At 41.6% G+C, this 24,202-nt stretch overlaps 1 protein-coding gene across 2 annotated transcripts in view; it reads left to right on the top strand.

Annotated features, from left to right (window-relative positions):
- LOC124716155 (pyrimidodiazepine synthase-like) overlaps positions 1–24,202 on the top strand; it is a 134,334-nt gene that overhangs the window by 66,163 nt on the left and 43,969 nt on the right. Inside the window, exon 1 of one of the 2 annotated variants that reach the window (XM_047243149.1) lies at positions 16,616–16,701. The exons of the other annotated variant lie outside the window; for it this stretch is intronic. Within the exon in view, the coding sequence (XP_047099105.1) occupies positions 16,677–16,701 (25 nt within the window). The 5' untranslated portion in view covers positions 16,616–16,676. Of the gene's footprint in view, positions 1–16,615; positions 16,702–24,202 lie in introns of those variants that run through there. 2 annotated transcript variants of the gene reach the window in all.

The following is a 24,202-nucleotide window of genomic DNA, read 5'->3' as shown; positions in this document are numbered from 1 at the left end:
ATAGTATATTATCGGAACTGGTACTACATATTTCAATTTATAACTTCTAACTGCTAGTTCGCTATACAACAATGATGCTCTTCAAAGCTGTATGGTTGTACCGCCAATATGCGTTTCATTTCATATTAGAAAATGTTTACTGAGAGTGTAATTTCTATTTCTATTTTTCGTGGCCGACAGTTTAACGTAGTGCCTGGGACAATTAGTAAGATGTCCCACATATTTCTGTAAACAAAGTTCAGCTTTGTAGCAGCGGTTTATTCTGAGTGATCTGAAGCATTTTTTATTACCAGAATTGCAAGTCGCTGTTCTGTAGTACGTGTCGAAATTAAATGAAATGCCGCTTGTTTTTTCATTTTAACATTTTTCTAACTGATTGAAATGTTGTTACTGTCACGAAATGCACCTAATCGAAGTTTCCAATTTGTCAATCTCCGACTGTACTCTGTAGCCAATGTGACACACTCTTAGTCGTACCTCACAAGTCACTAAAATTATTTTCGACTCTGTTACATTAGGATAGTGGAGGAAAATTCCTACAGTGGAGGAAAATTCCTATAGTAGGAGAAGACGAGCGTATTAAGAAACTGAAAGACGGTTAACACCCAGCAAGGGCAGGCATCGTTAGCCAGTCATGTACTGAAAAAGTATGATGGATCTCCTATCTACTTTTAAACGTAGGTAATGCATAGAACTCACATTGTTGCTTTTTTCGTAATTCTTGTGCTCAAATGTTCAGTGTAATAACGCATGGACTCTACACTGCCTTTTGTGTGTAAGTGTATTTTTGTACAAAAAAATAATCGCCTAAGTTGACTGTATGAAAATGTTTGTAATCGTTACTGCAGTCTTTATGCATCCACGAAACTTCTCTGGATGCCTCCAATACTGTTCATTACCTGAACTGCGAGTGAAACTTTGTTCTAGCGAAAAGTCACTTAAATGCCATGAATACATACAAATGCTGAAAGTGCCAAAATGTAAACAAGAATTAGCAAAATAATCGCACTTGTATTTTCGTCCACCGTGTGTAAGCTGTTGATCCATTAGTCTTACGTAATCGTCTTCATGCTGTTTCAAAGCTTTACGTTTGTTTGTACGGCAAGAACAAACCAGAAGAATGTTATTTGGGGTTCTGCTTATGTTCGTTCGTGTTCTTCACAGGCTGGGATATACATGTAAGATGTATTTGTTGTCCTCCGTGAACTGTAATGGTATAGGATATTACACTGTTTTCCTAGTATAGCTATTTCACTTTGCCATTGAGCGGATTTGTTTCACTATTTTAACTCGTGTCGGCAAATTTTGTGCTAGTATTTACTTTGTGTTTCTGACCTCGTTTGATTCGCTTCTGATCAACGTTACATTGTTCGAAACTTCTCATTCTACTGTTTTCGAAAAGTGAACCAGTGAAGTGTTGTCAGATTTTTTCTCTCTGTATTGTTTGACAAATACGTCGCATTGATAGTAAATTCTTCAATTTTGTCCGGAATCCTACCTCTGTGACGTCATCATTTCTTTTTGATTCTTAGTATATTCTACCTATGACGTAGTATTTTCTTTCCGTGCCCTGCTCGTGTCTCTCACTGACCTAGTAAATTCTTTCTGTGATTTATTATCCTCACGCAGTGACTTACTTATTTTAGCTTATGTCTCTTGCACTAACCTATTATACTCATTCACACTTTCTTTAACTAATTGCATTCTCACAATGAAATTCAACAGAAGTGCCGACAGTAGGCGACACAGGTGAGGTTTGTGCATAAGAAGCCATAGTAACAAGTTATACACGTCGTAAGAAAAATCAACTGCGTCAAATTTCTATCCCTCACGAAATAAATTATTTTCAAACACTAGTCACAAAAAACATAAGATTGAGCGTTTCTAGAAATACAAAAGAAACGAATTCAATATTTGTAAAACAAAGAAACTGTGCGAAATATCTGTACTACAACCTTGTCGTTGACCAAAGGTCTATCCTAGGCGAAGACGATCGACATGTGTAAGCTTTCTATCAAAAATTTCCTGTGTGTGAGAAAACTGAACATATACTGATTTCAAAAAATTTCACCTCATGTAACGTGTACTTTAGATATCTTATTCAATTTCTGATAAAAACTGACTGTTGGTTGGCCCCGTGATGCGCATGTGAACAGTCTCATCACACAAAATTGAAACATAATGAAATGCAAAATTTGAAATAAAGAAAATGGATCTAATTAAATGTCAAAGGAAACTAATTATGTGCTCAATGAAAACTATATAATTAAAACGCAGTACCGATGTACATTACGAACGCTACGTGATATGAAGTGCAATGTTAGACTTGGAAAACACACAAATAAAGTGCGGCTCTACTCGGAAGAAAACAACGACAACACCTGACAATACTGAATATACACAGTTTGTTCGAGAATGTAAGGTGGGATCTGCCCTGAAATAAATGTGGTCTCTCTCTTGCTCAGCATGCTGTTTTTGTGACTAGAGTGCTTACGTTGTTGCGGTCTTCAGTCCTGAGACTGGTTTGATGCAACTCTCCATGCTACTCTATCCTGTGCAAGCTTCTTCATCTCCCAGTACCTACTGCAACCTACATCCTTCTGAATCTGCATGGTGTATTCATCTCTTGGTCTCCCTCTACGATTTTTACCCTCCACGTTGCCCTCCAATACTAAATTGGTGACCCCTTGATGCCTCAGAACATGCCCTACCAACCGATCCCATCTCCTACTCAAGTTGTGCCACAAACCTATTCAACACCTCCTCATTAGTTATGTGATCTACCCATCCAATCTTCAGCATTCTTCTGTGGCACCACATTTCGTAAGCTTCTATTCTCTTCTTGTCTAAACTATTTATCGTCCATGTTTCACTTCCATACATGGCTACACTCCATACAAATACTTTCAGAAACGACTTCCTGACACTTAAATCTATACTCGATGTTAACAAATTTCTCTTCTTCAGAAACGCTTTCCTTCCCATTGCCAGTCTACATTTCATATCCTCTGTACTTTGACCATCATCAGTTATTTTGCTCCCCAAATAGCAAAACTCCTTTACTACTTTAAGTGTCTCATTTCCTAATCTAATACCCTCAGCATCACCCGACTTAATTCGACTACATTCCATTATCCTCGTTTTGCTTTTGTTGATGTTCATCTTATATTCTCCATTCAAGACACTATCCATTCCGTTCAACTGCTCTTCCAAGTCCTTTACTGTCTCTCACAGAATTACAATGTCATCGGCGAACCTCAAAGTTTTTATTTCTTCTCCATGGATTTTAATACCTACTCCGAATTATTCATTTGTTTCCTTCACTGCTTGCTCAATATACAGATTGAATAACTTCGGGGAGAGGCTACAACACTGTCTCACTCCCTTCCCAACCACTGCTTCCCTTTCATGCCCCTCGACTCTTATAACTGCCATTTGGTTTCCATACAAATTGTAAATAGCCTTTCGCTCCCTATATTTTACCCCTGCCCCCTTCAGAATTTGAAAGAGAATATTCCAGTCAACATTGTCAAAAGCTTTCTCTAAGTCTACAAATGCTAGAAACGTAGGTTTGCCTTTCCTTAATCTAGCTTCTAAGATAAGTCGTAGGGTCAGTATTGCCTCACGGGTTCCAATATTTCTACGGAATCTAAACTGATCTTCCCCTAGGTCGGCTTCTACTAGTTTTTCCATTCGTCTGTAAAGAATTCGCGTTAGTATTTTGCAGCCGTGACTTATTAAACTGATAGTTCGCTAATTTTCACATCTGTCAACACCTGCTCTCTTTGGGATTTGAATTATTATATTCTTCTTGAAGTCTGAGGGTATTTCGCCTGTCTGCCACATCTTGCTCACCATATGGTAGAGTTTTGTCAGGACTGGCTCTCCCAAGGCTATCAGTAGTTATAATGGCATGTTGTCTACTCCCGGGGCCTTGTTTCGACTCAGGGCTTTCAGTGCTCTGTCAAACTCTTTACGCAGTATCACATCTACTATCTCATTTTCATCTACATCCTCTTCCATTTCCATAATATTGTCCTCAAGAACATCGTCCTTGTATAGAAACTCTATATATACTTCTTCCACCTTCCTGCTTTCCCTTCTTTGCTTAGAACTGTGTTTCCATCGGAGCTCTTAATATTCATGCAAGTGGTTCTCTTTTCTCCAACGGTCTCTTTAATTTTCCTGTAGGCGGTATCTAGCTTATCCCTAGTGATATACGCGTCTACATCCTTACACTTGTCATCTAGCCATCCCTGCTTAGCCATTTTGCACTTCCTGTCGATCTCATTTTTGAGACATTTGTATTCCTTTTTGCTGCTTCATTTACTGCATTTTTGTATTTTCTCCTTTCGTCAGTTAAATTCGAATATCTCTTCTGTTACCCAAGGATTTCTATTAGCCCTCGTCTTTTTACCTACTTGATCCTCAGCTCCCTTCACTATTTCATATCTCAAAGCTACCCATTCTTCTTCTACTGTATTTCTTTCCCCCATTCTTCTCAATCATTCCCTAATGCTCTGCCTGAAATTCTGTACAACCTCTGGTTCTGTTAATTTATCCACGTCTCGTCTTCTTAAATTCCCACCTTGTTGCACTTTCTTCAGTTTTAATCTACAGTTCATAACCAATAGATTGTGGTCAGAGTCCACATCCGTCCCTGGAAATGTCTCACAATTTAAAACCTGATACCTAAATCTCTGTCTTACCATTATATAATTTGTCTGAAACCTTCCAGTATCTCCAGGCTTCTTACATGTATACAACCTTCTTTCATGATTCTTGAACCAAGTGTTAGCTATGATTAAATTATGCTCTGTGCAAAATTCTACCAGGCGGATTCCTCTTTCATTCCTTACCTCCATTCCATATTCACCTACTACGTTTCCTTCTCTTCCTTTTCCTACTATCGAATTCCAGTCACCCATTACTATTAAATTTTCGTCTCCCTTCCTTATCTGAATAATTTCTTTTATCTCATCATACATTTCTTTAATCTCTTCGTCATCTGCGGAGCTAGTTGGCATATAAACTGGTACTACTGTGGTAGGCGTCGGCTTCGTATCTATCTTGGCCTCAATAATGCGTTCACTAGGCTGTTTGTAGTAGCTTACCCGCATTCCTACTTTTTTAATTAACTATTAAACCTACTCCTGCATTACCCTTATTTGATTTTGTATTTATAACCCTGTAGTCACCTGACCAGAAGTCTTGTTCCTCCTGCCACCGAATTACACTAATTCCCACTATATCTAACTTTAACCTATCCATTTCGTTTCCCTTTTTAAATTTTCTAACTTACCTGCCCTTTAAGGGATCTGACATTCCACGCTCTGGCCCATAGAACGCCAGTTTTCTTTCTCCTTATAACAACATCCTCCTGAGTAGTCCCCGCCCAGAAATGCGAATAGGGGACTATTTTACCTCCGGAATATTTTACCCAAGTGGACGCCATCATCATTTAACCATACAGTAAAGCTGCATGCCCTCGGGAAAAATTACAGCTGAAGTTTCCCCTTGCTTTCAGCTGTTTGCAGTACCAGCACACCAAGGCCGTATTGGTTGGTATTAGAATGCCAGATGAGTCAATCATCCAGACTTATGCCCCAGCAACTATCGAAAAGGCTGCTGCCCCTCTTGAGGAACCCCACGTTTGTCTGGCCTCTCAACAGACCCCTCCGTTGTGGTAGCACCTATGTATGGTACAGCTAGCTATCTGTATCGCTGAGGCACGCAAGTCTCCCCACCCACCAACGGGAAGGTCCATGGTTCATTGGGGGGGGGGGGGGGGGGCCTATACCCATTACATTCCATGTCTCGTGAAGGAACAGAGCGAGCTGTGTCTGTAGCTGCTGTTCAGTGAAGACTGTTTCACACCAGCTTTATCCACAGCACCAATCCAAGTGCACAAGATCTCTCCAGATGGATGCATGTCGAGAGTGTATTGTAGACATGAGAGTGTTGCGGTGACATACAGATGGTTAAGAAGAAATGTGTGGTTTATACATGATGGAGCTCCAGACAGATGGAGTTTGAAACATTTCACTTAAATCAACTGTGCTATAAATTCTGAAGTATTGTTGAAAGTTGTGGTAAGGTCTTATGGGACCAGACTGCTGAGTTCATCGGTCCCTAAGCATACGCACTACTTAGTCTAACTTAAACTAACTTACCCTAAGGACAACACACACACCCATGCCCGAGGAAGGACTCGAACCTTCGACGGGGGGGAACTGAATGGACCGTGAGAAGGCGCCCCAGACCTCGCAGCTACCCTTCGCGGTGAAGTATTATTCCACTGTCTGGAGTCAGTACCAGAAACGTACCAGCGAGAGAGAAATGATCGTAGAGCATAAACTCCTATGGCTACACGGTTCTGCATCTAATAACGCTATATTGTTAAAGCCATATGGATTCCAAACTACTAGTGTCTGGAACTCAATGCTCTTAATACTCTAATGCAGGATATATTTATCCAACTTCAGACATACAACCACCTAGCACGTCCTACTCCAATCACTACGGTGACAAACTTTAATATAATAAAACTACTTCCTTCTACACTATCCTTGTGTCCTAGGAAGGCACCGTCACTGTGTATCTGCTGCTAGAGCTGCTTATAAACCAACTACAACGAAGTCAGGAGACTGCTGTTCTGTCACTTAGGAAATAATTGGATTTTGCATGTATTCTTAAGTCGGAAACGTATGTACCGTCAATCACACTTCCCACATAGGTCATGCCAATTCTTAGTCATAATAGTGGTTTTGATGAATGTGGGTATGCCTCACTAGAAAATACAGCGAAGAAAAAACGACATGAATATTTTCGACAGTTGGTACATTGAGTTACCACCCGTGCCCTGCTGCACGAAAATGCACACGAAAAGCGGCAACTTCTTACAAGGGAGTAAGTCCCACGATCAGTACCCAAAGGAGATTTGACTGTCTTATTGCTGGTTACAGTACCATCGCCACTGTTCTGGTAGCATTCCTCTTGCACGAAGAAGTATTTTTGCTCATGTGAAGGATAATAAAGCAATTTCGTCCTAACACCACGTCTCTCAAGTACAGCCTCCTCACACTGTTAAAAGTGATATACGTGGCATCGGTACACTCTCCAAACAGAACACTTTAGGGAATGACTTAAGTCTGATAAACGTATTGATTATTCTCCATAATACTTAGGAAATAACTATGCTTGCGAAAACTAAGGGTAATTCGCTATTATCTATATTCGACTGCATGTGTGAGAACACAAATCTGGATTTGGACACATACGTCTCGCGGGCTTTAATACAACGCCTCTATGTAATACTTACATCGTCTTTGTTGAAGAATGTATTACGAAAACCTAAGTAGTTTACAGGAGGAGAGCGAGTGGTGGGCGGGGGAGGGGGAGGGTAGGTTAAACCTGAATGCAGACAGGGCATAATTTTTAACCTTTCGTGGGACTTGAGTTTCTGGGTACCCACAACCCACCTCAATTCGCTGCATTTCAAGTTACTTTTTTTGTAATTTTATGTAGTCTCAGCCAATTTAAGTAATTTTACAAGTTCTTCGCAATTTTACATATTTCGTCGTAGTACCCACAATTTTACATATTTGCCATCAATTTGTCGCAATTATACCATGTTTTCCTCAATTTTTACCGATTTTGTGTAATTTTTTCAATAGGTTTCCGTGAGTATATGATCATATTGCTGACATACCCATGCATTGTATGGTTTTAGACGAAGATATTTGCTTGTCCTATACACCACTCTACTGAAAAGTCCTAAGAATTCCCCTCATTCCGATGATCTACATGCATGCATTTTGGCTAGGAAAACTCATGAAAAGTATACTAACACTCGCCTCGTACTTCGATGAGGCTCAACGAGTGCTGCAGGCTGGAAACTCATAGTCTGGAAACAAATCTGTGTATTGCTACGACGCGTCAGAGAACTTGTCTGCAGACTCACGTAGCGATGCACTTGATGGAAACTCAAGAGTCTGGCACCGTTCTACACCTTCATTTGACTTCCACTTTACCGTGTAGGGAACTGCAACAGAGAGCTGACGTGTGTACACAGTTGATTTCTGCTGCTGCTCTGATATTTTTGCCCGTAAGTGTATGCTCTTATTGCTTTCTTATTGCTTACCAGATGAGCTTCGCTACTTTTGTTTATGACTTCCAACTCTGATATGTCCCCAGAACACCGTCAGGACATCTACAAACTGTAGATCTCGTTTTTTTGTTTTTTTGGTTCTTTTTTTGTTTTTTTTTTCCCCCTAGTAATAGATTATTCCTTAGTTGACAGTGTGTCGACAGCACTTAGCATCCTAGAACGTGACAGTTTCCCTTTTCATATCTGCAGAGTGCGCATCCCTGACAGCGTAATTTGTAGATTAACAGTTCGAAAGTTATGCCTTCGAACCGCAACAGTCCGCCGCAGACAGACTATGCATGCGTATTACCAATTGCGAAGTCTCGATTTCAACCACTTGTAAGTTATTTTAGACGTGCCACAGCCCTGCAAGTTATACTCTTCGCTCAACGATTCTGTAGGCCATGCAAGCACATTTAAATTCGTCCTGCTAACGAGCAGAACATCTTCGATGCAAGTTATATTACGTATATTTCGTAACAATACTGTCTAGATCAACCACTAATAACAACAAACGAAGGCATGCTGCACCTGTCACACCTCCTTTTAAACTCTTATATATGCACGATGACGGTACATGATCATCCTATCCTATACCGATTACGCTATGTTGTGTGCTAGATACCCGTTGGAAGGTTGGAGACAGTCTTTCTGAGTATTATTTTTATGTACAAGATAGAACAGCACATTAATTGGACGGTGTAGTATAGCACTGTACTCGAATGCACCCAGTCAGTCACAACCACATATTCTACAGATGCAATGCATTTGCTCTTTTGCCATTGCCGAGATATGCAGCGGAAGGCGTCTGTAGCGAACTCTGACGTCAAACAGCGATAGACACAGTCCTCAGGTAACACTCTTACTCAACTCCTTTCTGTTCAACACCAGCATCTCGTCAGTTGAACACAATTCACGCCATCTTGTAGGTTACTGGTACACATTCAGTGCGTCTGCCACTAGTTTCGAGCGTTATCGTGAAATTTTTTCGAAGCAGGATAACACCAGTTGTATGGCATCGTCAGTTTTTGAACTGTACTTCGATTTTAGGCACAGCTTATGTATGTATATAGTTGTGTAACTAAGATCGATCTTTACGATTAATTTCCGCGCGGAGTGACCGCGTGGTTAGAGCCGCCATGTCAGCGATTGCGCGGCCCCTCCCGCCGGAGGCGTTGGGCATGTATGTGTCTGTTGTTCTTAGCATACATTAGTTTAAGTTAGTTTAAGTGGTGTGTAAGTCTAGGGACCCATGACCTAAGCAGTTTGGTCCCTTAGGAATTCACACACATTTGAACATTTTTCTGATTAATCACGTCATTAGGACCCATCTTTACTTCAGTTTCCCAACCAAAGTAAATAAAATACACTAGCCTAAACTTCCTCTCCTCCATCTGGACAGTGTCCATGTGTTAGGATGGTGCACTTGGGCTTTCTCTCCAGAAGGACCAGGGTTCGAGTCTCAGGAAGGGCCCCGACATTTTTAATTTCCCGCCAATTCCAAGTCGTGGAGTGGGGTGGGACGTCAGTACAGCTCTAGGACAAAGAAATTCCCACCAAAAGTCGAAAATCCCGCCAATAGGGTAGGTGTGGGAGGGAGACGAGAGGAGTGAGGAAGGGAAGGGGGCAGGGAGCCACATGCTGGCTGGGGGAAAAAAAAAAAAAAAACATACGGCATCATCCAGAGGTGGCGGTTGGGGTGTTTGGGTGGGGGATGGGGGTAATTAATTGACGAATTTAATTAATCTGCATATCAATTTGATATCAAAAGTGTCCTGAGAACCCCCTTCCGCAGTGCTAACAAACTCTTCATAATTTTACTATGAACCATGGAGATAGGTTTTACTCTAAAGAAAATCGCTCTTGAGAAATCAAACTCTTATTACTGAGAAAAAGACAGTCCAACACCAGAAGACTCTAACAATTACAAAATTCTCTCATTACAAAAATTACAAATATTCCTTTAAAATTCCTAAAATCTTCTCCAAGAGAATAAAGATAAAGAAAGTATTATAAATGAGTTTTCATCTCCATAATAAAGTATTCCAGACATTTCTTTCAGACTCACAAATAACTGAACTCTTTCTTTGAAAAAGTCAACTGCTCGCTACTATGCCTCAAAAAGAATGCCCCAGCGCTGTACAACTAACTGACTAGCAACTCAACTGCAGAAAAAACTAAATGCAAAGTTAAGGATCTTATTCACTATTCATGCAGTGCGCTCTTTCATCTTGGTCCCAGTACAATAAAGATGGATTGTTTACAACAGCAGAAAACATATGAAAACCTTACAACGGGAAAGAATCGTAGTTGAGAAACGGTCGAAGGATACAGGATGACTAAAGTAGGATTTCTATTTGCTGTGATGAATGGCAGCTTGCTCTAAATGTAGAAAAATGTGAGATAATGTACGCCAGAAGGGAAAAACAATCCTATAATGTTCGAATACATTGTTAGTGGTGTCGTGCCTGACACAGTCACCTCAGTTACATATCTATGTACAATGGTGGAAAGCGATATGAAATGGAGCGAGCACGTTAGGATTGCAATAAGTGAGGCGAATGGTCCACGTCATTTTATGGGGATTGTTTTAGGAAAGTGTAGCTCATCTATAAAGGAAACCGCGTTTAGAACACTAATGTGACCCATGTTTGAATATGGCTGGAACGTTTGGGCCCTCTCAAGGTCAGATTAAAGGAAGACATGGAAGGAATTCAGAGATGTGCTGCTAGATATGTCACCAGTAGGTTCCATCACCAAACGAATATTATAGAGATGCTTCTTGAACTGAAATGGGACTCCCTGGAGGGGAGGCGACTTTCTTTTCGCGAAACACGACTTACAAAAAAGAGAATCGGTATTTACAGCTGAGTGCTTGGCGATTCTACTGCCACCAATGTACATTTTTGTGAGAAATTAGTGCCCGTAAGGGGGTGTGTAGACGTCGTTTTCCCCTTGCTCCATTTGCTAGTGGTACAGGAAAGCAAATGCCTAGTAGTTGTACAAGGTACCACCCGCCAGGCACCATACATTAGCTTACGGAGTATACATGTAGATGTAGATGCAGGGGGCGGGGATAATCCCACTCCCTCTGGCTCCCGGTGTTAACTCAACCTTGCCGTTTATTACAAAACATACTTGTTTTCCAGACGTCCTGATCTAAAAGTTTCACACTACTGTCTCTTATTATACTGAACATATAAATTCTGCGACTTGTTTTAATTGCCCTTTGTACATTCGTAATCCCTTTTGCTTCAGCTGCCTCATGATAACTGATACTAGTCTCAATGTGGACATCATCAAAGATGTGAGGTCTACTTGTTGCCAATGGGTCCTATATATTTCCAAGGTAGTCCTACAAGTATATGTAAACATTGTGAGGCAAGTAGAAGCGTGACTCTTCGGAAACCACTATAACTAACGATGGCGACCACATGGTCGTTTTACATGCAGCCGCTTGTGGCTTCTAGATGTGAAAGGCACAATGCGATCAGTTCCGTCTGTAGCACACGTCGTTTAAATGTAAAAGCAGACAAGTTCGCTCCCGCAGCAGTGTTCTAGGGACAAGTCAACACTGTGCTACAGCCTGTGCAGACCGTTACGGTCATGCGCACCTAAGCCATCCAATCAGTTCTGGAGTCACACAAGTCACACTGCTTGGCCCATTGCCTGATTGTCGCTGTGTTCGTTTTCCCCCTATCCATTGGTTCCATATACGCATTATCGTTAAAGCAGGACGCAAAGTATGAGGTGAATGTGTCAGAAAAACGTGTAACTTCCCATAGGCCGACGTTATTACTCTGTTCGAACTCATTCATGTACTGGTACTGATGCAGACTTTGATATCATAATAGCTCAAGCTTTCAAGCTTGCACTTCCTTCAAGAGCTGTTCATTGAATGACCTCGACTTTACACTGATGGTTCCGGCCACGAGAGAGGACCGTTCTGGCTCTTTGTGTACTCTCTCTCTCCTTCTATCTGTGTAGTCTAAACCACTTACTACTGTTGCTGCATCGCTCTCCAATTGTGTGACTCTGATTTTTGGTTTCCTGCGCTACCCTCTAGCTCAGTATTACAGCGCAAAAATTAAATCGTGCTCAATTTGCCGCAATAGGGAAAGAGGGTTGGAGTATTCCTAGGCTCCTCGTACGGAAAAATCCATAAATCCCATAAAAATCTCATTTAAATTTTTTATTTCAAAATAACGGTAGCTGATAAACCATCAACTTAGCTACATGCAACTAAAGTATCAATAGTCCTAAATTAAGTGCAAAAATACTATCCATTACGGTAATGTGTCTGAGGTAAATATGACGAGGGAATAACTTTTTCTGTGAAACTTTAAAATCTTTGATGAAGTCTTTTTTTTTCCACACTTAAGAAACATTTGGCAACATTTTGATAAAACCTGATTCACAGACTGCTTCTGTTTTTCATTTCTATAAATAATATATTTTATATCTCAGTCTGTTTGGCGCCTGTCTCTGCTGGGTCGTTTACAACTTTCTGTTTATTAACTACATGTCGGTCGTTGGCAATACCTTGAGTTTCACAGCACCACTGTCGTAAGGAATTATATACTTCAGTCAAATCTGGTAAAAAAATTAAATTAGAAACAGTTCAGTTCCATTACTGATTATTTATGGTTTTATATAGGTTTCTACTTGGACCTTGATTCTTCCTCCCAATTCAATTTATTGATCATTTACTTTTTAATTGAACAGATAAATTAGAATCAACGAATAGCAAGAGGACATAGTCAGAAGGTATGTACCAAAATGATTCTTTACTGTCCTAAAGCCATATATTTCTTCGAAATTTCCAAAGCCACTGAGACGTGACAACCATACGACTATTCCAGATAAGGTACAGAATTTGTGAGCTGGAGATGTAGCTGCAGAGTTTTGCAAGAACATTATTCATACACTCCCCAAGATAGAAGAGACACAAAAGCACGAAAACCACAGCATAATCAGTTTAACAACTCATGCATCGTCGTTGCTGACAAGAATAATGTACAGAAGAATGGAAAAGAAAACTGATGATGTATGGGTGGGTATCAGTTTGGGTTCAGGAAAGGTAAAGGTCAAATACGTTCTGACGTGACGCTTGATAATGGCTGGCTCTGAGCGCTATGGGACTTAACTTCTGACGTCATCAGTCCCCTAGAACTTAGAACTATTTAAACCTAACTAACCTAAGGACATCACACACATCCATGCCCGAGGCAGGATTCGAACCTGCGACCGTAACGGTCGCGCGGTTCCAGACTGTAGCGCCTAGAACCGCTCGGCCACCCCGGCCGGCGCTTGATAATGGAAACAAGACATAAGAAAAAAACGAAACATGTTTTTAGATGTTCGGCAATGTGAAATGTTGCAATACTTTTGAAATTCTCAGTGAAATAGGTGTAAGATGTAGGGAAAGATGGATAATATGAACGATACGCAAAAAACTAAAGGCTAGAATATTACCTGAAGACCAAGAACAAAGTTCTCGCATTATAAAGGGTGTAAGACAGGGATGTAGTCTTTCGTCGGTACTGTTCAGGCTATACGTTGAAGAAGCAATGTGGGAAGGCAAGAAAGTTTTTACAGGAGGGACTATGATTAAGACTGAAATGAGATTCTCTAATGACATTGCTAAGCTCAGTGAAAGTTGGAGAAAAATGCAGGACATGTAGAATGAAATGAACGGTCTAATGAGAACAGAATCTTGATTGAAAGTAAACCGGAGAAAAACGAAAATAATGAGGACTAAATACTAGAAATGAGAGTAGAGATAAAATAACATCGAAATTGGCGATCACAGAGGAGACGAAGTGGAGAAATTTTTCCACATTGGTAGGAAAATAGCAAATAATGTACGAATCAAGTAGCCGATAAGAATCAGACTAGCACATGAAACAAAAGTTTCCTGGCTAGAAGAAGTCTACTAACTAGAAAACATTGCCCTTATTTTGAGGGTGAAATTTCTGAGGAATTGCGTTTGGAGCACAGCATTGTACAGAACTGAATCATGGACTGTGGGAAAAACGAAAAAAAAAGAGAATCGAAGCATTTAAGTACGACGTAAGAGTGAAGAAAATTAATTTTATTGATAAGATAAGAAATGAGGAAGTTCTTTACAGAATCGACGAGGAGGGGAACATGTTCGTACACTGACAAGAAGAAGGAACAGATGACAAAGCATATGTTAAGGCGTCAAAAGATAGGCAGACACAGAAGGTAAAGACTGTAGGGGAAGACAATGATGTGAATATATCCAAGAAACAGAGCTGGATTCAAGGGCTACTCAGAGATGAAGACGACGGCACAGAAGTGGAATTAGTGGTGGGCTGCAGTAAACCGAAGGTCTAATCATCCACATACCGACAAAAAAAGTGAATATGTCAATACAGATAGTCTGATAACATCACAGAGTTTTAAAAGAATCGTGAAATTTAGTCAGGGTACTTTCGTTGCAAAGGAAACTATAAATATTGTATTACAAATGACGTTCTCTGCTTTTGGTGATAACTCTGATTCATCAAGGAATATAGCCACTTCCACACTTCGTCATGCTCCTGACATGATGAATAATCTTTTCAGCATAGGAAGATGCTCTGCAATATGGTGCGCTGCCAAGAAAGAACGCAGTTAATTCTAAACGTTTTGTTGCTTTCGTTGTCGAAACAAAGCTTCTAATTTTGCTGCGCAGTAACTCAGCCTATGTGTCCGAATCCGTCCTTTTTACCAACAAACCTTCACTTGCTGCACAGCTGGTTATATTATCCCACATTGGAGCAGCAGTGATCAAGTAATGAGCTTGCTGGCCGGCAGAGATTGTGTGCACCGATCATAGTTTACACAGGGGCTACGATCGCGAAGTGTTAAGTGGGCGGAGGCACTGGCTATTGCAACGAGATACTCATGTCCACGGCAGTTCTCTGCTCTATAGGTCATTAATATTTAGCTTTAGACATTATTTGCCATGTACTGTTTTGATGATATTTTGGGTGTACCCCCCCAACGTGTGTGTGGGCCGTTCTCGCTAGATCACACGTATGACTTTACTCCCACTTCGTTGAAGTACGAGATTGTTTCTTCCACCTTCTTCGAAATTACAAGATTTGAACTTACTGGCAGCTCCATTGCACTTTAGTACGTTGTACATTATGAACGGTAATTATATATCTATCTGCATTGGTGCCAAACTGGTGTGACACTTGCAGCTAATTTGCACACATGCAAAACCATTAACGTTATATTCCAGTTATTTGATGCGAATAATACCCCAGTAAATAAATGTTCTTCCGTAAATGAACTGAAGATATTATTCTTACTATTAATGTTTCCTTCTTACTGAATGCAGTAGCTTTGAAGAACGTTAAAATATATCTAATTCTGCTATTTTTTTGGTAGTTGTTTCAATGTGCCTCAGAAGATACGGTGCAGCAAAGATGTTGCGAAAACTAATTTGATAACTGTACAGCAAATGAGGCTTGTTTCACATATATCCAGTGATATTGCTCCACACGCGTATAGTCCACATTTCACCAGTACAGAAACGTCGTCGGGTGCAACTTATATCTTGTTAGGCGCCTTTTGTTGTCATAAATAGTGGAGAACCTGAAAAAATTCGCCTGACTGCGTGTTTTTCCTGAGATTAAATATCTGTTTCTCCATAACATATGGCTTCAGTTATGAATGAAAATCTCGGAAGTGTGGCTAGGACGTCATGTTTCAGTATTTTCGATGTTAATTGTGTAAGGAATATCATATGAAATGACATACGACTAAGTATGTCTGTAGCATAGCTACCACCTAAACATTTAGATTAAAATGTCTACTTAATATTACCTTTCTTTAATAAAAAAAACATTAATAATGCCCCTAGGTGTTCAATAGACAATTCACAATCACCATTTGTAGTGCAGACGCTATGACTTTCCATGAATTTCTACAGCATAACCTCCGAAATGCGAGCATCGGTGTTTCAGATACATATTCCTTCTTAGTGGCAGCTTCACCTTGGCCTTCAACTTCACTCTTCAAACTGGTTTGTGCTCCCTGAATAGCTGCGCATCCTAACTTGAAATCCTTACTTCACTTGGCCATAGCGAAACGACGAAAAGTTACACAACCACGCGTAATACCTAGACAAACGAGTCGCAGCTAGACAGCCGTGGTGCAATACATAGCCGATTCGTCGCATGCGATTCATCAGAATGGTTGGAAATTATAAGCAATCAGCGATCGATCTGAGATTTCCCCACTCACGTGCGATCTACGGCCAGATGGTGCGACCTGCTGCGATCCGTCTTTCTTGTGTCCATCCTTCTACGTGACTCAGCATTTAAAGAAAGGAACCACATTTCAGCCGTGTCAGGCCAAACACGGGTTATCATTTTGACCGTGACCGCGCGAAAGACCTTTAACCGACCTACGCGAGATACGTGCGGTTCCTTTATAAGAACTGCCGACACGAGTTCCACAGACATTCTGCCGCAGTTTGTTGGACACATACTTTTTACGAGAGTCAGTTATGGGCGTGAAGTTCCTTAAGAAGGGTAAGTGAAGTATTATACCTGATTTCAAGCCTATTCGATCAAGACCTCATTACACTTCCACTGAATTGAAGTATTGCTGGAAATAATTCTTGTACGCATGCGTCCGAAGTTTTCGTGTCAGGGTTGAATATCAACGTGTTGAGCACAAAAATCTTTTCGGTTTTATTACCACGAAAACACTCATTTGCGTATCAGAAGTGACGCAGCAAGGAGCCCGAGAGGATTTCAATGTTTCGACGTGCCGCGAAATATTATTGTCTCTCTGTTGCCAGATATTGATCTCAATATTATTAGCATCATCAGCATCCCCATGTGCCTACACTACAGGGGTCTTTCACTGAGAGCTCACCCTCTTCCATTTTTTTCCTGATCTCCCTCTTTCCTTGTTGTTTAGCAGAGTGAGGAATATGTTTTGATGCAGTCTCTGTCTTTTGAACTTTTGACGGATCACAATTTCTTATAAAGTACTCTTTCTTATTGTACAGTCTGTTCTCATTGAGTAGGTAAGTCAGTCTATTTTGTTATTGTTGATTATTTTGATTAACACTCATTTCTCTTTCACCTTTTACGTAACTTCACATTCTTTGTTTTGTCTTCCTATCTGAGGTTTCCTCCAGGCACAATGTTAAAAGGCTTTTAAGCGCTAGTCATTGCCTTTCCACAGGCCGAGACTTCTTGCATCTCATACTACACTTTTTAACAACCTAAATACTTTGAAATATTTTTTTGCTTCAGCATTACTCTTTCAATTGCACATCCATTTTGTTTTTTCCTCTGTACATAATTATTTTCTACGTCTTTTTAACATGTGTTTTCGTACCACGCTGTTCAAAGCTGTCTTCCAGCTCTTCCAGACTATTAATGACTGTCATCTCTTCTTCAGCTATGAAGTATCAGTACCAAATATTTTGTGTGTGAGCTAGCTTCTGCCTACTGCAAGGCCTTCATGAAGAAAACTCTTTACTGTTTCCTCCAAGTAAATCCTGAATAAAGTCTGTGGCTAATATCATTATTGATTCACATCCGATTTGACTCCTGCTGATATTTCCCATCCAGCTGCTCTCGTTCTTTACTACGTTATAATTAAGTTGCTTATCGGTACGCACCTCCTAGAACTTTGACAATTTCACCCTCTCACATGCTTTCTCCAGATCAACAAATACAACTTATTGAGCCTTGCATTTCTTCTGGTATGTTTCATTAATTATGTCAACATTTCAGTTGCAGTCTTCTTTCGTTTTACTTTCCTGAATCAGAACTATTCTTCTTTCAGCTTCATTTCAACATGAATCCATAGATGTTGATTTGACAGTAACCATGAAACACTCCCTCAGTTCACAGTATCATAACCAATATCTTTCAGTCTGGTCTATGAGCGTAACAAAGTTTAAAATGTCACTACATGAAATTTAACTAAACATATCCCTTACTATGAATGTGCTATGCCTCTACTTTTATTTCACAAACACAAATCTGTTGATAACTTAATAGAAGAAATTCCCATCCGATCGAACAGCATACGTGGGAGAATGCAGAATAAGCCTATATTTGCAGCAACAACAACTACGATGAATAATATGTCGATGCAACTTCGGTCAAAGATGCACCGCACTCTTCCAGTACTCTCCCACCAAACCTACTCTTTATTTCTGCATTTTTGCTACTAATTACACATCTTCGTTCTGTCGCTTCAGAGTATTGTCACTTGGTTTGTAAATGGTACGATAGGCTGCAGAGGTTTGATAACAAACTTCCGTGTTATTTACTCTATTGTGGATATTTTCTTTCACTTACTCATTTCAAAGGAAACTCTTATTCAGTGCACCAATCGAAAACACTGTGTAAGTTATCTCGTATTTCCCTGTTTTTTCTGTGCACAGTATTACAACCGATGTACAATCTGAGAGTGCTGCTTTCCTTCCTTTGATTTTATGTAAACACTTTCGGTGCTGTTGAACATTTATCGAGCAGTGTAACGTATTGTATTCTATGCGTGAATAGTTCTCCGTATTAGTCACATGTCTGCAAAATACTTCATTTTATTGCAGCCTTGTTATCAATCGAAAATATGCAAAGAAAGATGCATGTTGAAAATCACACGGTTCATCTCCAACACACCTTGTGTGTAAAGATGTTCAAATGCTCATATGTGTGTGAATTCCTAAGGGGCCAAACTGCTGAGGTCATCGGTCCCTGGACTTCCACACTACTTAAACTAACTTATATCACTCATTAATGAAAGTGTATTGTGGTCAATAATTGGTACGGCAGTGGAATTATTACGCATGAATGTGCTCTCGTATGCGGAATTTAACACTTGGTTTTTTTATTGTCTTTGGTTTAAGCAGCAGACAGATCCACAGGAGACTGAGCAGTAGATACGGATCTGATAAATACTTATGTGAAAGTCGAGAACCTTATATGACTAGTCGATAGGTGCATGGTCAGGATCTAACTGGAAATTGTTATAGGACTTACACATCGTCCTTCTTCCAGATACAAGAAATGAACTTAAATTTCCTCTGTTAGTTTCATAATGATATCGTTAGTTTCTGTTTCCGTAAAATTCTACCTGTGGTGGACTCTAACAAATGTGTACAGTTGTGTTTCGTATTTCCTTATTAGGTACGTTTTCATCTTCTCCTCCTTCATCTGCTTTGGCACTTAATGGGTCTTGTCTTCCTGAATAATCTTCCTTCATACCCTCTTCTTCTTGCTCTTGGTCGGTCCTTCCTTGTGGTCAAATACTGTATTCCACTCACTACGTTTTTGGGCATTCTGTCACCTAAAATCCTCTAAACATGTCCTAAACCAAGTATATTGTCATATTTCATAAATATTGTCATATTTTTCTCTTGTACAAGCCGTTGTAATTCATGAGAGTATCTTTTTCTCCAGCCCTCTGCATATCTCACAAGCCCATAGCATTTTCCACAGGATCTTTCTCACAAATGGCTTAAATTCATGTCTGCCATTGTAACAACTGATCGTATGAGGGAATAATATGCTATTACTTTTCGTTCTCATATTTACAGAATTGTTAAATACCTGTAAGTTTGCATAAGATGCTTTACTGCTGCTTGTACTCTTGCCTCATGCAAACACCAAAAAAAGTTTTGCATCACCCCGGTTCCCAGAACTCCAGAAGACAGACGTTGACTGTGGATATTGCATCAGAGACACAGTCCCTCCGACTGTTCAGAGATGTCATTAAACCCGCCCAAAGACGTAAACAACCACGCATGAGCAGCGCATATTAGACGGAGGGGGTCCGACAGCCATTCAGTTCCAGACATTCCAGCAGGAAGGAGGTACACGGCTGGTGTTGTCTGTAATTAAACAATGCTTAGGCTGTCAGTGCCGCGGTTCGATCGCGTCCGCATTTTTACATTGTGTCAGGAAGGGCTCTCAACAAGGGAAGTGTCCAGGCATCTCTAAGTGAACCAAAGTGATGTTGCCCGGACATGAAGGAGATACAGAGAGACAGGAACTGTGAATGACAAGCCTCGTTCAGGCTGCCCAATGCCTACTGCTGCAGTGGATGACCGCTAGCTACGGATTATGGCTCGGAGGAGCCCTGACACCAACGCCACCATGTTGAATAATACTTTTCGTGCAGCCACAGGACGTCGTGTTACGACTCAAACTGTGTGCAATAGGCTGCATGATGCCCAACTTCACTTCCAACGTCCATGGCGAGGTCCACCTATGCAACCAAGGCACCATACAGTGCGGTACAGATCGGCCCAACAATATGACAAATGGACCGCTCAGGATTGGCATAACGTTGTCTTCCCCTATGGGTGTCGCATATGCCTTCAACCAGACATCTGACAGTGACATGTTTTGAGGCAACACGGTCAGGCTGAACGCCTTAGACATACTGTCTAGGGAGTGCAACAAGGTGGAGGTTCCCTATTTTGGGGGTGGCATTATGTGGGGCCGACGTAGGCCGCTGGTGGTCGTAGAAGGCGCCGTGACGGCTGTACGATATGTGAATGCCTTCCCCCGACCGATAGTGCAATAGTGCAACCATATCGACAGTATATTGGCAAGGCATTCGTCTTCATGGACGACAATTCGGGTGCACATCTTGTGACTTACTTCAGGATAACGACATCGCTTGACTAGAGTGGCCAGCATGTTCTCCAGATACGAATCATATCGAAGATGCGTGGGATAGATTGTAAAGGGCTGTTTGTGGACGACGTGACCCACCAACCACTCTGAGGGATCCACGCCGAATGGCCGTTGCGGAGTGGGACAATATGGACTGACAGTGCCTTGATGAACTTGTGGATAGTATACCACGACGAATACAGGCATGCATCAATGCAAGAGGACGTGCTATTGGGTATTAGAGGTAACAGTGTGTATAGCAATCTGGATAACCACCTCTGAAGGTCTCGCTATCTTTCGGTACAACATGTAATGTGTGGTTTTCATGAACAATAAAAAGGGCGGAAATGATGTTTAAGTTGATCTCTACTCCAATTTTCTGTACAGGTTTCGGAACTCTCGGAATAGAGGTGATGCAAAACTTTTTTTAATGTATGTATTATTATCACTGGTGAGAAGGACGCATAGATAGCTGAAGCAGGTTATTTCTTAAAATAATTTTAGATGCTGTTAGGTTATGTGGTATTCTTCTAGCATTAGAATTCGTCATTATCATGTATTTTGTCTCATTTTCGTTTACTGTGATTTCTATATTTAGTTTTAGGTTTTTATCTAGAAGAGAGGTTGTGATGCTTTCAAACTCATTCCGTCTTTCTTTTTAGTTTGTAGGCTTTGAACGAAATGTCCTGAAGTCGTGTTTCAAGAAGGAAATTTACGATTGCCTCTGCCAAACACATTACTCTCTTAGCTTTCATTTGCGTTTGGTAACAACCACCGCTCTTTCCTTGATTGCACATGGAAGATACGAGAAACGTAAGCAACTAAGAATATTAAAATATATTTTTTTTAATTGTAAAAACCAACAGCCTCAGTTGCAAAGTTTACCGCGAAATGTTGAAAATATTTAAAATATTTGTCTTACATATGGACTGTCCGACTAGTTGTAGAGGGTAACAGGAGCGATGCTCGTTTGGAAGGTGAGCATAGTTTTTCAGCCGGTAGTAAACAAATTAAAGTCATTCACTATTACAATCAGGTGTTTGGGATATTTGGAATATATTCGCTCTGTGGAGTTAAGGATGGTTGTCATTGGCTCAATGACTAATGTGCCTGAATATGGCAGCATGCAGAGACACTCGTTGTTAATGTTACACTCCCAGTTAGCTGTTTCTGACCATGTCTTACCACTGTAGGATTCATTTTGCCTCCGCAAATTTGTTTCTGTTCACTCCATCCTAGAAGAGTGTAATCTGTCTTACTCATATTCATTCCAGTAAGTGTTGAATAAATCCTACTTTCTTATTCGGGTCTGAAAGAGTTCACAATCTCTAATAAAATATGACAGACTACTTTTTCACTTTCTATTTTTTACACGGGTTCGATATTAGTATATGTATCCTGAGATATTTTCATCAGGGGAACTCGAAGTTTCGGATAACCTAGCTGCATGAACTATTCCTGATGTGTATTCCAAAAGTACGCTGCCACCTGAACGGACGCTTCTGAGCTATAGTGTATGCCTGCTTTATTCAGAACAGTTTTATAAATTTTCCATCTGTAGCACGGCTCGGGGAATCTACAGTCATAATGGTCACAGGACTGACAAAACCTCAGGTTAAGAACTTTTAGAATTTTTCACATCAGAGGACCCAGATTAGTCCCATGCAATGCTGTATCCAGTACGTATGTTCAGTACATCGATATGGCCCGCTAAGCTTTGTCTACGTCATCGGTGACAGACGATATTGATAGCAGGAAGAGCGCCGTGGTTTGATGAGATTTTTTTTTCCTTTATTGTAATTTTAATCACCTATACAGGCGGGCTGGCAGCAGCACATTACGCTGCTCTTCAGCCTTAAGTGGAACAATAACATGACAGAGGTGATACAGACAATACAAAAAACGGCGGGCAAAAAATGGAGATACAAAAAAAAAACAATAAACATGAAGCCGTTCACGTTGGACGATAAAAACACTAACACTTGTGGACACGGCGCACAAAACACGGAGAACGGCGATGGCACATGTGAACAGTGGAGTTGTAACTGCACGAAACACAAAACGAAGCACACACACGAGATACTGATGTCGTTGATCTCCGGCGCGCGAATGTTCACCATGCGTGTGCGAGTCTGGGGACCTGCCAAGAGAGGAGGAGGAGGAAGGGGAGTGGGAGAGCGAGAGGGGAGAGCAGAGATGCCACGGGCAGGGGAGAAAGGGGGAGGGAGGAAGGGGGGAGGGGAAACCTGGGGGAAGAGGGGTGGAGGGAGGGGACGTGGGAAAAGGAAAGAGAAGGGAAGGGAAGAGAAGGGAGGGAGGATGCCCAAAGGAAAGGACACCGGAAGTGGGGGTTGGGGCAGGGTCAAAGTTGATAGGAGGGGTAGATGGAGGGGAGGAGGGCATCATCAGGGAGGGGGAGCTGGCGGAAGCCACCTTGGGAGAGGGTAAGGAGGGTGGAGAGATGGAGACCGGGTGGGACGTGCGAATACAGACGCGGCAGCAGGCGGGGGTGGGAGAGGATCGGGGAGACGAGCGGGTGAGGAGGATCGAATTTGCGGGAGGTGTACAGGATCCATATCCTTTCAAGGAAAAGGAGGAGGTGGGGCAAGGGATGAGATTGTACAGGATCCACATGGGGGAGGGGAGACGGATGCGATAGGCGAGGTGGAGAGCATTACGTTCAAGGATTTGGAGGGATTTATAAAAGGTAGGGGGGACGGAGATCCAAGCCGGATGGGCATAACAAAGGATAGGGCGGATGAGGGATTTATAGGTGTGGAGGATGGTGGATGGGTCCAGACCCCACGTACGGCCAGAGAGGAGCTTGAGGAGACTGAGGCGGGAGCGTGCCTTGGCTTGGATTGTCCGGAGGTGGGGAGTCCAGGACAGGCGACGGTCGAGGGTGACGCCAAGGTACTTAAGGGTGGGAGTGAGGGCGATAGGACGGCCATAGATGGTGAGATAGAAATCAAGGAGGCGGAAGGAAGGGGTGGTTCTGCCTACAATGTTCGCCTGGGTTTTGGAGGGAATGACCTTGAGCAACCACTGGTTGCACCAAGCGGTGAACCGGTCAAGATAGGATTGGAGAAGGTGTTGGGAGCGCTGTAGGGTGGGGGCAAGGGCAAGGAAGGCGGTGTCATTGGCAAACTGGAGAAGGTGGACAGGGGCTGACGGCGGCGGCATGTCCGCCGTGTACAAAAGGCACAGAAGGGGGGAGAGGACGGAGCCTTGGGGCACACCGGCAGAGGGGAAAAAGGTGTAGGAATCCGTGTTATGGATGGTGACATAGGAAGGACGGCGGGAGAGAAAGGAGCCGATCAGATGGACGTAGTTAATGGGAAGGGCAAAGGTTTGGAGCTTGAAGAGGAGACCGGAATGCCAT

The sequence above is a fragment of the Schistocerca piceifrons genome, chromosome 1, assembly GCF_021461385.2.
Source record: "Schistocerca piceifrons isolate TAMUIC-IGC-003096 chromosome 1, iqSchPice1.1, whole genome shotgun sequence".
NCBI classification, from domain to species: Eukaryota; Metazoa; Arthropoda; class Insecta; order Orthoptera; family Acrididae; genus Schistocerca; species Schistocerca piceifrons.
This window is presented reverse-complemented; position numbering and strand designations above follow the sequence as displayed.